Source organism: Staurois parvus, unplaced genomic scaffold (assembly GCF_062004578.1).
Source record: "Staurois parvus isolate SC_StPar_1 unplaced genomic scaffold, SC_StPar_1.0 ptg000237l, whole genome shotgun sequence".
NCBI lineage: Eukaryota > Metazoa > Chordata > Amphibia > Anura > Ranidae > Staurois > Staurois parvus.
The window spans coordinates 6,264,535-6,278,591 of record NW_028318033.1 but is presented as its reverse complement, the minus strand read 5'-3'; the positions used below and the strand labels follow the sequence as shown (position 1 = coordinate 6,278,591).

Here is a 14,057-nt window from a genome sequence, read left to right as displayed (position 1 = left end):
AAGGTGGAAACAGAAAAAAAAAAAAAAGGGGGGAGGGAACAGGAAGGATCGGAAAACAAATGTCAAAAGCGCTCAGATCTGGGATATGGGGCCTTTGAGGTTATAATGAAGTGAACCTATCTATTGGTAAAGCAGGATGGGTGTGTCGGATCCATGGAGTCCATGTTTTAAGGAATTTCTCCTGGGTGTCTGAAAGAATACTAGACAGTTTTTTTCATTAACCAGGAAGAAGTCAAGGCAGCAATTAATTTCCGTGAAGGGTATAGACTGTTGTTTGCAGGCTTTTGCTATGGTTTGTTTATCCACCCCTTTCTTTAGATTACCATTTTGTCGTGACGGTATTTCATAGTGCAGGAGGGTACGCTAGGAATGCCAGGTCAGACAGTGCAGTGAATATGCTTTGTCATTGGTGATTTTTATTCTTAGAGGCTAACTCTACCTTTAAACAATGTTACACCCATATTTATGGTGTAATATGGTTGCAAGTGGTGAATGTAATGATGCTAGCAAAAGGTGGACTTAGCCTATAAAACCCACTTAATTTATAAAATAAAGTGTTTAGTTATGCATACAATATTTCTCATTTTTGTATTTTGAAAAGGATGGTTCCTGTCCTGAAACCTCAAACTTGGAAAGAGACTCCAAAAGAAGAAAAATTAGAGGGAAAAAAGGTAAATTTTCTTAAAAGGAATCTGTTCTCTTTTCACACTCATATAAATAATAGTATCTTTTGTTTTGTTTTTTTAGGGCCTACAAAACCTTCTGACTTTAGAACCAATATAAAAACTAGTAGATTCAAAGTTATACAACTTGAGGCATATGGGTGCTCAAGTTGTATGACTTTGGATCTATTGGTCTTAAAGTGGTTCTAAAGTCCTTAAGGAGCTGGACTGTTCCCACAAAGTTGGGAGCAAGAAATTGTCAAAATGTCTTGGTATGCTGACGCCTTAAGAGTTCCCTTCACTGGAACTAAGGGTCCAAGTCCAACTCCTGATTAACCCCCCCCCCCCCCACCACCACCACCACCAAGCTTTACACTTGGCACAATGCAGCCAGGCAAGTACCGTTCTTAAGGCAACCGCCAAACCCAGACATGTCCATCGGATTGACAGACAGAGAAGCGTGATTCATCACTCCAGAGAACACGTCTCCACTGCTCTAGAGTCCAGTGGTGGCGTGGTTTACACCACTGCATCCGATGCTTTGCATTGCATTTGGTGATGTAAGGCTTGGATGCAGCTGCTTGGCCAGGAAAACCAATTCCATTCCTCTATGCACTGTTGTGCTAATCTGAAGGCCACACAAGGTTTGGAGGCCTTTCGCTATTGACTTTGCATATAGTTGGCGACTTCTGTACACTGTACGCTTCAGCATGCGCTGACCCCGCTATGTCATTTTACGTAGCCTATCACTTGGTGGCTGAGTTGCTGTTGTTCCCAGTTGCTTCCACTTTGTTATAATACCACTAACAGATTGACTTGGCCATTGCATAACATTCCACTTCTTTCACTTAAAAAACTCTTTGGTTGCTTTTGCAGTATGCTTTGGGTCATTGTCCATCTGCACTGTGAAGTGGCGTCCAATGAGTTCTGAAGCATGTGGCTGAATATGAGCAGATAATATTGCCCAAAACACTTCAGAATTCATCCTGCTGCTTTGTCAGCAGTCACATCATCAACAAATACAAGAGAACCAGTTCCATTGGCAGCCATACATGCCCACGCCATGACACTACCACCACCATGCTTCACTGATGAGGTGGTATGCTTAGGATCATGAGCAGTTCCTTTCCTTCTCCATACTCTTCTCTTTCCCATCACTCTGGTACAAGTCGATCTTGGTCTCATCTGTCCATAGGATGTTGTTCCAGAACTGTGAAGGCTTTTTAGATGTCGTTTGGCAAACTAATCTGGCCTTTTTGTTTTTGAGGCTCACCAATGGTTTACATCTTGTGGTGAACCCTCTGTATTCACTCTGGTGAAGTCTTCTCTTGATTGTTGACTTTGACACACATACCTCCTGGAGAGTGTTCTTGATCTGGCCAACTGTTGTGAAGGGTGTTTTCTTCACCAGGTAAAGAATTCTTCGGTCATCAACCACAGTTGTTTTGTGTGGTTTTTTTTTCCGGGTCTTTTGGTGTTGCTGAGCTCACCGGTGCGTTCCTTCTTTTTAAGAATGTTCCAAACAGTTGTTTTGGCCACGCCTAATGTTTTTGCTATCTCTCTGATGGGTTTGTTTTGTTTTTTTCAGCCTAATGATGGCTTGCTTCACTGATAGTGACAGCTCTTTGGATCTCATCTTGAGAGTTGACAGCAACAGATTCCAAATGCAAATAGCACACTTGAAATGAACTCTGGACCTTTTATCTGATCATTGTAATTGGGATAATGAGGGAATAACACACACTTGGCCATGGAACAGCTGAGAAGCCAATTGTCCCATTACTTTTGGTCCCTTAACAAGTGGGAGGCACATATGCAAACTGTTGTAATTCCTACACCGTTCACCTGATTTGGATGTAAATACCCTCAAATTAAAGCTGACAGTCTGCAGTTAAAGCACATCTTGTTTGTTTCATTTCAAATCCATTGTGGTGGTGTATAGAGCCAAAAATGTTAGAATTGTGTCGATGTCCCAATATTTATGGACCTGACTGTATATTGCATACTAGGATATAAGGCTAGCTGCTAGCTGCTTTCTTCAAGGTTTACTCTATCTGTTTTGAGGACCAAAAAACCTGTACTAAGAAGTTTCTCTCATCCCCCAATAAGCAATGCGATTCAAACTTGACCTAAAAGTTTGAATGTGATTGGTGATAAAGGAATCTGATACAGCACGGACTTTTGACACAGCAATGTTATCTTGCTGATTGGTTTCTTTTTTATTTTATTTTTTTCAGATAGTTCTTCATTCTCATTATGTTTGTTTAGCCAGTCATGGGTTTGAATATAATTTTGTATGCCTTGGGTGCTGTATCTGCTCATACATCCCAATGATTTGCTTTTTTAGCCATGGTGTGGTGTGTGTATATGTTGCTTCTGTGCTTCTTATTGTTTTTGTATAGCTGTATACGACTTACAGTGTATATACAATGTTTACGACTGCAAAGTAATTTTAAATGCAGAATATATCTTCCATTATTATGCTTCTGCAGAGCGCTCCCAAGTGGACCAGCTGTTAAACATCTCTTTGAAGGAAGAAGAACTAAACAATTCTCTCCAGGATGTTGATAACAACCTTAGTCAGGCCCGCGCTGCTTTACAGGCAGCTTACATGGAAGTCCAACACTTAATGATGCAGAAACAGCAGGTAAATCTTTTTCTGTTGTGGATAATATTGAAACGTATTGGCAAGTAGGTTATTTATTTTCCTTATAGCTTTCATTAATTGTTTTTCTATATATTCTTCCAAACTGTGATACATTAATTTTGAAGTGTATTTACGCTTGTGCAGCCAAACTGGGATAACATTTACTTTGTATTTGTTACATGTTCTCATTTTCATAGCATAGATTAAAGCGTACATTTTCTTAAAAAATAATAATCATAAAGAATCAGCACAAGGGATGTTACTTGCCTTCGATGTGCCCCTTGTGCTGCTGTGTCCTGGTTTAGCAGAACTCTTCCTCCTTCAGATTAAATACATGAAAATTTGTACAGCGTGGATGAATGCTTGTAACATTTGTCCAACAGAAGGTTTGTAAATAGACCCATATCTCTGTGAATGAGATGCCGCAAACATTGTAGCAGGATGTCGGTCCTGTGGTTCTTTTACAACAGGAAAGGCTCTAGCTAAAATTTCATTGGTGTATTTGCTGCCTTCCACCTGAACGTAATTCTTTTTTAAGCTGTTAATATTTTTGATTTCATAAGTATTTTAAAATTGGCCTCTTTTTACAGATTACAGTGGAAATGGGTACCTTAAGGACACAGAGAATACAGATTCTTCAGGGACTCCAAGGTACGGAATTATCGTGAAACGTAAACTGTATGAAGTTAACTGTTGATATGAAAACATAATAATTCCTCACTGTTTTTTTAAATTTGTGAATAGGAACCCTTGATTTAGCCATTGAAGCAGATGAGGGAGGATCCAATATAGCTCAAGGTCCACAGGCACCAGATGTCCACCCCATAAATGTGCTTCCTTTCCAGTTGGAGACTCCGTCTTCTCTTTCTACCGAGACCACAGCTAGCCCTCTGTTACCAGCTTCAGTCCTCACACCAGCAGCCATTCTTCCTGCTCCTGCTAAAACCTCAATGCCTGATTCATCTATAACTATTAAACAAGAACCAGTGTCACTTGAGGAAGTGGATAAAAACCGCTCCACACCACCATTTCCACAGTTACAAGCAACTGCGCCAGCAGAACTTAGTGGTATGTTGATTTGTAATATACAAAAAGATTTGTAATGTATAAAAAGTATGATATATAAAAATTCACAAATAAGTTATTATTGAGGTAGACCATCTTCACTGCTGAACTTGCAAATATAACTCTGCAAAATCTGTTAATTTTGGATCTGGCATCTTGCCATTTCTTCTTTTTTTGGCACAGGGACAGGGCTCTTTTGACAGCGATCTCTGAACCAAATGGCTAATTTGTAGACCATGTGTTATATGCTGCTACCTTCAAGCGATTGAACACTGGAAAAATACTTTGCTGGCTGCACACCCATTGACTGCGTATAACCCTGCCCACTCTGCTGGTTTCCTTAGGTGTCTCCAGGCCAGTGACCCTTGAGTGCACCTTGGGAACCATACCCTGTCCCCACTTAAAAGTGAGACTGGCCTGTAATATTTGCTTCAAGCACTGAATCCTGTGTTTGGTGCTCACCTTGGCACATGGTGCAGCTTGTGTAGTTAGCTACAGGGTTCTCTGTAGGTCCAGGGCCATGGCCCATTCTTATGGCACCCAGACCCTTTGAGGGTTTGCCCACTGTGACAGGCTGAGCCTGAACCGTGAACAGGGCAAGCGATGTGGACAGGAAAGAAAGGGTTTCTCTTTATCTCCCTCTCATATCGGTTCCTCACTCACATCTTGATGGCTTTGTAGTTTACACTACATCTGTATCATGCAAGATATTTTGCGGTGCTATGCACACAAGCATGTCTTAGGACACATAGATGTAAGAAAACTTGCACTTAGACCAGCCATAGATGAATCCATTGCATTCATCCATTTTCAATTACTCTTCTATATTTATCTCGAAGTTGGTCAAAATTCATCTTTTAGCTGGATCCTTTTCCTCTTTACTCTTTTTTTTTTTTTTTTTTCCTCCAGTCTGCAAGCTCTCCTTTCAGTAGCAGCTCAGGAAAAAAAAGGTAGAAGAGGCTTGTTAGCCTAAAACCTTTTAAAACTTTATTAAAAACCAATATAAAACAACTCAAATTTCCATGTGTTATACAGCACTGTTTAAACAAGTGTCTTACTGGACACCGCTACCTCCACGCATCGAGATTGGGTCACCAATATTATCCTGTTAGATGCGAGGACATCACAGATTATTCCCATTCAACATGTTTCATCAAAAATGACTTCCTCAGGAATAGCCACAGAAAGTTTTTTGGCTGACTCTGTCATTGTTATACCTTTTACTAGTACTTGTACTAGTGAACCTTTATCCTCTGATAACAAAAGCTTTGGGATTCATTTATACATTTCTTTGCAATATTATTTTCATTAAAGTTTGTATGTTTGTTAATATTATTTAGCGATTTAGCATATGCATCTTATTTCCATAGTAGTGGTGGGGTTTGCCAATTTACTGATATTTTAGAAACGTTAAGTTTTATCTCTAAATGCTCTAAAAAATTAAACTGACATTTTTGATTATTTTTTTTTTCTGTACAGCTTTAGTCTCATTACTTATGTCTAATGAAGTATATTCCACATTATTAGGCAGCTGGATCCTGTAGTAATCTTCACTTAATGTCCTGTGCTATTCCCGTCTCTGAACTTGCAGCATTGTGTTGGTTAATAGCTTCAGGCTAGGCTGTTGTAAAAAAGTTGCCTTCCCCTTTCTTTCTCCTCCATTTGGGAAATTTCTTTTTTATTGTTTACACTGCCTGTACCACAATCTTTGAACAAGGGAAAAGTCTGATGAGCCACAGGATCCTCTCCCCCATTTAGAGATTGTGTTACAGGCAATGACAGTAATGAAAGAACTTTTAGTGGCATGACACCATGCGGTCACGTATCAATGGCAGTGGCTGGGATCTCTCTCTGCCATCTATCACAGCTCCCCCATAGGAACTCCCATAAAGTGGGCTTCATTCTGGGGTGAAGCACAGCACAAGCAGACATAAAGATATGCTTTTACTGCACACAATTACAATGTGGCCAAGGATCAGATGGGGACCGAGTGCTACATACACTCAGTCACTTGGGAGATTTGACTAGGATTTTTAAGCATTAATGATTGCTGCGATTATTTAAATATAAAGGTTTCTTTATATGATTCTGCTACTAGTACTTCCACGCGGGCTCACAGACTGCTCCTTCCACTATGCTGACTTATCCCAATACAGTCTATGTGTCTGTGTACATTGATGGCCTTATGTATGCTTGTATGGTCAGCTTTCATTAATTGAGTGAAAAAGATCTGAATGGATAAATAAGTAGATTGCAGGGCAACATCAGCTATGATACAAGTTAAATAGAATTTTGCATAAGTAGATTGAACAGTGAAACGCTAATAATATTTTTATGGTCTTTTACCATTACCATTTTAATGCATAAATAATTATATTTTGACTATTTTTAATTTAGATGTAGATGGTCAGAATACACCGATGTATCCAGTTATTACAGCCTCCATGTCTCTTTCTGAGCTTACAAGCAAGTTTCCTGTTCTTAATACAGAATTATCTAATGAAAGGCACTATGTTTCAACTGCAACATCACCGCCTCATTATTTATCACCAATTCCAATTTTCTCACCAAAGCAGGAAGTGGATGTTCCTGAAAATCTGCCTGCTGCTGTGACTAGGCCACTTCAAGGCCAATCCATTTCACCAAAAGATACTGACTGTCCAGTAGCCCCCTCAGAGCATGTAGATTCAACTTTGATTTCCGCAAAATCTATGGAAGGCAAGAAAAAGAAGAAACTGCGAAAAAAGAAGACCTTACGTGCGGCCCATGTGCCTGAAAACAGTGACACTGAACAGGATGTCAGCAAGCCTGTTAGAAAAGTAAAGTGCAGAAAGCTTTCAAAGGAAGCCACAGTTAGCACTTCCACTCCTGTAGAAGTAGATGCTGCATCACAGGATGGCGAAATCAACAAAGATCACAATGCCAGCGATTCCAGCATTGAAATGATGGAATTACCAAAACCTTGCTATGAGGTGGTAGAGATAGATTCCAGTGATGAAAAACCAGACAGTCCATCCAAAACTGACCTTGTAGACTGTCCAAAACTGGGCAGTTTGGATAAGAATGATGAAGTAACTTCCACCAGTGAACTCGGCACAAACTACGCAGTAGGAACCTTGGGAAGGTGAGCAAGTAATAAAATGTCTTGATTTGAACATAATACAGTTTTCATACCTTTTTTAAAAGTAAAGGTTCAGTTCACAAAGCAGCGACAGCCTGAGTAGTAAAGCCTGTCTCCTTCCAGCAGCCTCAGAGGTGGGCCCTTGCTCTCTGCATGGAAGAAGTGGTCTCATTGCAGAAGTCCAACACAGCCCCTGCTTCCTGCTGATTGTAGATCTTTGGCCTTGATACAGCAGGGGGTATGTCAAACCTATGACAAAGAGACCATATGGGTTTCTTCTGTCATAAAAAAAAAACCTGATAGCTATTTATAATCTTTAATTTTTCTTCTGCTGTAAGACTAACCGTACTTCTCAGTCCCTTCCAATGCTTAAGGTATGGACAGGCTGGCACCATTAGTACTATTATTATTTCAGTCCAACAAATTGATATGAATAATACCTCTTGTGGGTAATCTGCAATCTTTAACGGATTACCCGCAGGAGGTATTATTCATATCAGATTATGGAGACTTCTAACTGCTTTCATTAATTGGCCTTTGATAAATTTCAGTTGAAGAGCTGCATCCAAACAGAAGGGTAATGCTTTAGTAAATGTATCTGTTAACTGTTGGCTATTTTTCAGTGGTATGACTCAAAATTTGTAAAGTCTGTCAGGTTTGTTTTTCCATGTATCTAATGTTTTCAAAGTGATGTATATACACTGAAATACTGTATTTCTTCACATAAAAAGAAGATAATGTATTATTAAACATATAAAACTGAAAGTCAACAACTTGTCATTTACTTCAATAACTACTTTTTTACCTTATGCAGCATGGAGCAGAGAGCTTCTACCCCAGGAACAAAGAATTCTTCTGGTGAGTGTGCTATTATTAACTGACTACTGTAAATATGTCTCTTTTTTTTGTAGTGAATGTCTTCTATATAGCTGTTACGTTATTATTACTGCTCATTGTATTTGGTAGACGTATCGTCGGATGCTGGAGAAGATGAGGAACCTACAGATGGCAGCTTTGAAGGACACCAGGCTTCAGTTAATGCCATGCAGGTTTACTGTAGAACCCTCTACACCTGTTCTGCTGACAAGAAAGTGCGGGCATACAGTCTCGTGGTAAGATTTTTTTTTTTTAAAAAAAAACATGATCTTGGAGCTGTTGGTATGCAGTTGTAACCTATGCAATAAATAAGATTTGTTAGGGAAATAATCATTCTTTTTGGTTTCTTTTGGCTATCCTGCAGCTGCTGACACGTTTATATAAGGCTTATAATTGCAAGCCTCAGTGGCTAATAAGCCCCATAATGGATATTGTTATCCATTGTCCTCTATAAACTGCAGCAATACTCCACACTGCAGCCTGCATTTTGCATGCCATTCAAAAAAATGCAATGTGGAGCCTACTGCGTCATACAGAGAGTACCGTTGCTTAATGCAACAGAGTGAACTCTGTGATTGGAGGAGAGAACATCACACCAAGAAGCTTCAGTGTCCTTCCTTACAGCAGTAGGGAGGGTGCTCAAATAGCTATGACAGATGGGGCGTGATACGTCATCGCCACACAAAGTTGCTTGATCAAAGCAATTTCAATGATTACATATAATCGATCTTTCCCTTAGTGGCTCTGAAACATCGCTTATATGTGATCGTTAAAATCACTTTGGTCAAAAATCTTTTGTGTGCTGCTGATTTATTACAGGATGGAGGAGAAAGACTGATTGTATGATTGACATGGATGGCCAGGGTAAAATTATGTTATGCTTGAAGCTTTAAAAGAGAAAACTATGGTTCACAGCAGGATGGGGCTGAGAGAAGAGAATTATACTGGTGGAGGGGTGTCTATATTGTCTAAATTCTGGCTCTTTAATGTGGCTGTCATATTAAAATAATAGTAAAACCTTATTATTTATTGTTTTATTTAGACCCGAAAATGTAAGGCTGTTTTTGGAGGACACACATCAAAAGTAAACTGTCTCCTTGTGACACACAAGCGAGGGGGAACTGTAGCACTGTATACTGGTTCTAGCGACTACACAATCCGATGCTTTGATGTTAAGGTATGTTACTCTTTAATAGTACTCAAAATGGAACAAGGAATGTAAATGCATCAAATATCTGTGTATGAGAGACACTAAAATCTGCAAATGTGGTGTTTTATAAACTTTTAGAGCTGGAAATGTGTTCTCCATCAGATGTCAAGCCAACTATGCCTAGTCATTAAACTGATTCTAAAGATTGAATTAAAAATAAAAACAAACATGTTCTACTCACCTGCTCTGTGCAATGGTTTTGCATGCATGAAGGTAAAAAAAACCCTTCTGCCTTTAGAACCACTTTAAGACTCCGCATAGTTGTGCAGATTTTAGCTTCCTCCCCCACTTCCACATTAACAAGTTGGAAAATCTTTACATTAAAACAAGTGTTTCTGACATTGGAAACACCTGTTCTTACTTCCAGGATACCCCTAAATATAGGTTTCTTAACTAGTATTTTATATATTTGTATTATATATCGGCAAAAGCAGGAATGTTGACTTTGATCAAATATAATAGGATTTTTTTCTTAGTGTCTATTGAGGGACACTGCTTATTAGTAAGAAACCTTTGGATATGCTGCTGCCTACAGGAAAATTGGACACTAATCAAGTTTAAAATAAAAAAAAAAACAAGAAAGAAAGAGAAGCTATTTTCCATGGAGTACAAAAGTCCTATATCTTAATTGTACTGCACAAGACATAGGACTTTTTCATAGACCATGGGTTGTATGCAGGCTACCTTCATGTTATTGAACACAGGCAAAAAACTTGCTAGGGTCACCCCTAGTACAAGCACATATATAACCCCGGCCACTCCATGTGACTCCGGTTTTTCACTAGTGTCTTTGGGTGATGGACCTGTTCTCCTCTGGAAAAGTATTTTTAGACCATTATCCCCCCCCCCCCCCTTCAGGAACTTCTTTCAAATTGTGGCTGATTGTTGCCCTGAGCTACCTAGTAGTACCATGTGTTTCATCAGGGACTAGACCAAATAATTTGGGGCTGGACTGCAATGTTTGTGCCAAGTGAGTGTCTAACCCAGGGCCCAGTGCCTGAAGCAAAGTGCAACATGTGTATTTAACCCTAAGGTTGCTATACAGGTCCAGTACTGTGGTCCATTTCTATGATTCACAGACCTCTTCAGGGAGTATGCCCACCAGGGCAGGCAAAGCCACGCACAGCTTCCCTGTATGTTGAGACTGGTTCCTAGCTTTTAATAAGATATTCCGCAGTGCATAGAACACAACGTGCAGTATTAAACCCAAAAGCAAGCATTTATTATATTGCAGCTTACCATTTCTTAGATCTGATGCCTGCATTCCTTTTCTTTTTCATGCTTTTTTTGTTCAATTTCCATCTGGTAATTTAGCCAGTAAGTCTGTTGTTTTTCAAAAGAACAAGGTCTCCAGCAGAATGTATCAGTTACAGAGATGATACAAACCATTTATCACTAGCATGGGGGCTTACAATGGTCCGCTTTTATTTATTTTACATAAAACCTTTATCCCAAAAGGAAAACAAAACCTGTTTACTGTGACTGCTGTATTAGCTGGAGTTTGGCTTCAGTTTTTTAGTGCATTTAAATCTGCTAGTACATCTAACACTCTCCTCCTCCAGACTGACATTGCTAGTGTCCAGATCTGCCCCCTGTGCTCATTCATCCAGAGTGAGGGCACTCTAATACAGGAGGTATGTTACTGGCCAGGTTACCATGTGAAAACAAACTGGGGAAAAAAGCATAAAAAAGAAAACTAAAGTAGCTAAGGATTGGTAAGCTGCATTATTTTATGTTTTTGGTTTAGGGTTAAATACTGCTTTAATGTGGTGCCCCCTATTATATTTGTCTTAGAGCTTTCTTGGGAGGTTCAGCCACTTTTCATATTTTGGTTTTTCTTTAGTCTGGTCTTGACCAGTGTCTGGCCTGGAGTACTCTCAAGGGTCAAGTTTTTGCCTTTATCCATTCTCTTTCGGAAACCCTTCACCTTGCAATCCCTAGTGAAGTCTTTTCTTCATGATGTTGCTTAAATAAATACCCCCAATTCAACCTCCTTTGTCACCTTGGGATCTCAGCCTGGTGCTCTTTGTACTTCAGAGACCCTTCTTTGAATTGATTTTAGACATCTTCACATGTTAGGTTGCTTTCCTTGTGGTCATTATGTGTGTGTCTTAGTTAGTATCTCTTGACAAAGATATTTGCCCCTCAAAACATGACAACGATTTTGCTCTACACTTCTTGGATGTGGTCAGGGCTGTTGGAATCTACCTATCAGTCATGGCCTGTGTTTGCAAAACTGCGTCATCCTTCATTTTACCTGTAGGCCCTCATAGAGGGCATCCTGCTTCCCACTCCACCATTACCTGGAGGATCATGCAACATATTTCCATGGCCTGTGCTCTTAAAGAAAGTGTTCCTCCCTTTCCCATCAGAGCTCTTTTCACCAGAGCTGTTGGTGTCTCTTCTTCAAGCATCTGTATCCCAGATTTACAAGGCCACCACTTGGTCACATGTCCTATCAGGTTTATATTCAGGCTTCAGCTGATGTGAGCTTCTGCTGCATGATGCTTCAAGCTACTTTGGGTGTTTTCGGGTTCTTTAAGCCTTTTGTTTTTGTGGGCTGGTTGGCATTTCTGTTGCTGCCCACCACTGTACTGTACACTTAAGATAATATGAATTTTGACTTGCCTCTGAATTCCTTATCTTGGACCCTCCCCTCTGTACCTTGATCACTCATGATCGCTTCCTAAAATAAAATGGAGTCCTACAAAGAGGGCAGGGCTATGAGTATGCAGGAGGGGCAATCCTAACAAGTTATTTACCAGTATCCAATCATCTGAAGGTAGCCTGCATATAACCTATAGTCTATGAATACAAGTCCTGTACTGTTCTCCAAGATAAGGAATTTACAGGCAAGTCAGATTTCAGATTATGAAACCTAGGGATGGGCACACCCAAAGCAATACAGGTGAGCCAAGAATAATCTAGGAGGAGAACCAAGGGCATCAAGTAACCTGCTTGCATAACCTTTCACCCTCAACCTGCTTGCATAACCTTTCACCCTCATTAAGGAGAAAAAAGAGACCACTTTGGGGAAAAAGAGGTTTTTGGTCTCCAAACAATCTTGTGTTTATTTAAGATCAAATAGGGCTTAATACTGGATAATATTGACAATTGAGAATCAGGATATGATGAATAAGGCGTAGAAGACCCAGGACTAGTGCGGTAACTAGAGATGAAGCATGATCTAAGGGAAAGAAGTCTCCACAATGAAGGGAGGCAATTACTGACCAATTAGATTTCATACAAATGTTTTGAGCACACAAAAGCATTTTAAGACCAAGATGGGTTGAACACTTTCTTTGGGTTTGAAACTGTAAATCCGTTTGAGTAAAGACCTAGGAACCTTTTGGCTGGAGGAACTGAAACAATAATCCTCTGGGATGATGTGGGAGTGGCTGAAAGGAAGTCCATCCATTACTGCTGGTACAAAGGAAGATGTAACATGAAGAATCGAGGCAGAGGATGGAGGAGATTGATACCACCTCCTGTATTCATGCATTGGCTATGCTTTCCAAATTTGCTTCCAAATTTCCACAAAAAACATCAGATGTGCCCCCCCCCCGATGGAACTGATGGCGTTGACTCTCAATGCAAAAGTGGATTTTTTTCACAGTCTTGGAATGCTTGTTTACCACAGGTCTTTAGAACCTCTCCAGTCATGTGAAAGATGTCTAGTGGTTCGGGGACCGTGAACCTGACATTTTGATGTAGAATAAGAAAGTGTTGACCCGCGTTGTTGATCCTTAGTTTTGCTCAGCTGGGATAAGTAATTACTCTTACCCCTCATTTGCAACTTTAAGTATGTCCTCTAAGAACCAAAAAGATGGTCTTTCCTAAAGGGAAGGCATAACAAGACCATCTTACACTGTTGCTACTCTGACTAGCACTTAAGCCAGACTGCTCTTCAGATCTGGATGGAATCAAAGATTACTTGAGTCATAGTCTCGCTGGCATTCAGCTTTTCGTTGCGTAGGAAATTCAGTGCTACAATTTTGGGTGTTTCAAATCATAGATAAGATCGGGTATGATGAGGAAACTCCTTGTTGTAATGTTGGGATCTATCAGAAGGAAATCCTGACACCTTCATAGGTAATGGAACAGAGGAATCCTTCAATCCGAAAGTGGAGTGTTCAGTCTTGATTAGAAATGATAAGGTTTGCTTCAGTTTAGGCAGAAGAGCTTCTGACTGAAATACAGCTGGTGGAGCCTTGACATCAGACAAAGATCCCCAACAGAATGACACATAAAAAAAACCCCGGTCAGATTACACTTCTTTGTCTGATGTCAAGGCTCCACCAGCTGTATTTCAGTCAGAAGTTGTTTTGCCTAAACTGAAGCAAACCTTATAAATTCTAAGGGGACCTTATAGAGCAATTTAAACTCCTGCTCCAATTCTTTCTCTCCTCCTCAGAAATGAAGGTGGCAACACCTATTACACTGCTGGGAGGTGAGAAAGAATGGAGCAATTAATAA

General features: G+C 39.9%; 1 protein-coding gene across 2 annotated transcripts in view; it reads left to right on the top strand.

Moving 5' to 3' along the window:
• Positions 1–14,057, top strand: part of ZNF106 (zinc finger protein 106) — a 118,653-nt gene that overhangs the window by 77,311 nt on the left and 27,285 nt on the right. For both annotated transcript variants that reach the window (XM_089680260.1, XM_089680261.1), the window contains exons 7-14: positions 602–671; positions 3,155–3,309; positions 3,900–3,960; positions 4,054–4,377; positions 6,772–7,498; positions 8,310–8,353; positions 8,462–8,607; positions 9,414–9,548. In XM_089680260.1, the coding sequence (XP_089536386.1) occupies positions 602–671; positions 3,155–3,309; positions 3,900–3,960; positions 4,054–4,377; positions 6,772–7,498; positions 8,310–8,353; positions 8,462–8,607; positions 9,414–9,548 (1,662 nt within the window). The remainder of the gene's footprint in view (positions 1–601; positions 672–3,154; positions 3,310–3,899; positions 3,961–4,053; positions 4,378–6,771; positions 7,499–8,309; positions 8,354–8,461; positions 8,608–9,413; positions 9,549–14,057) is intronic.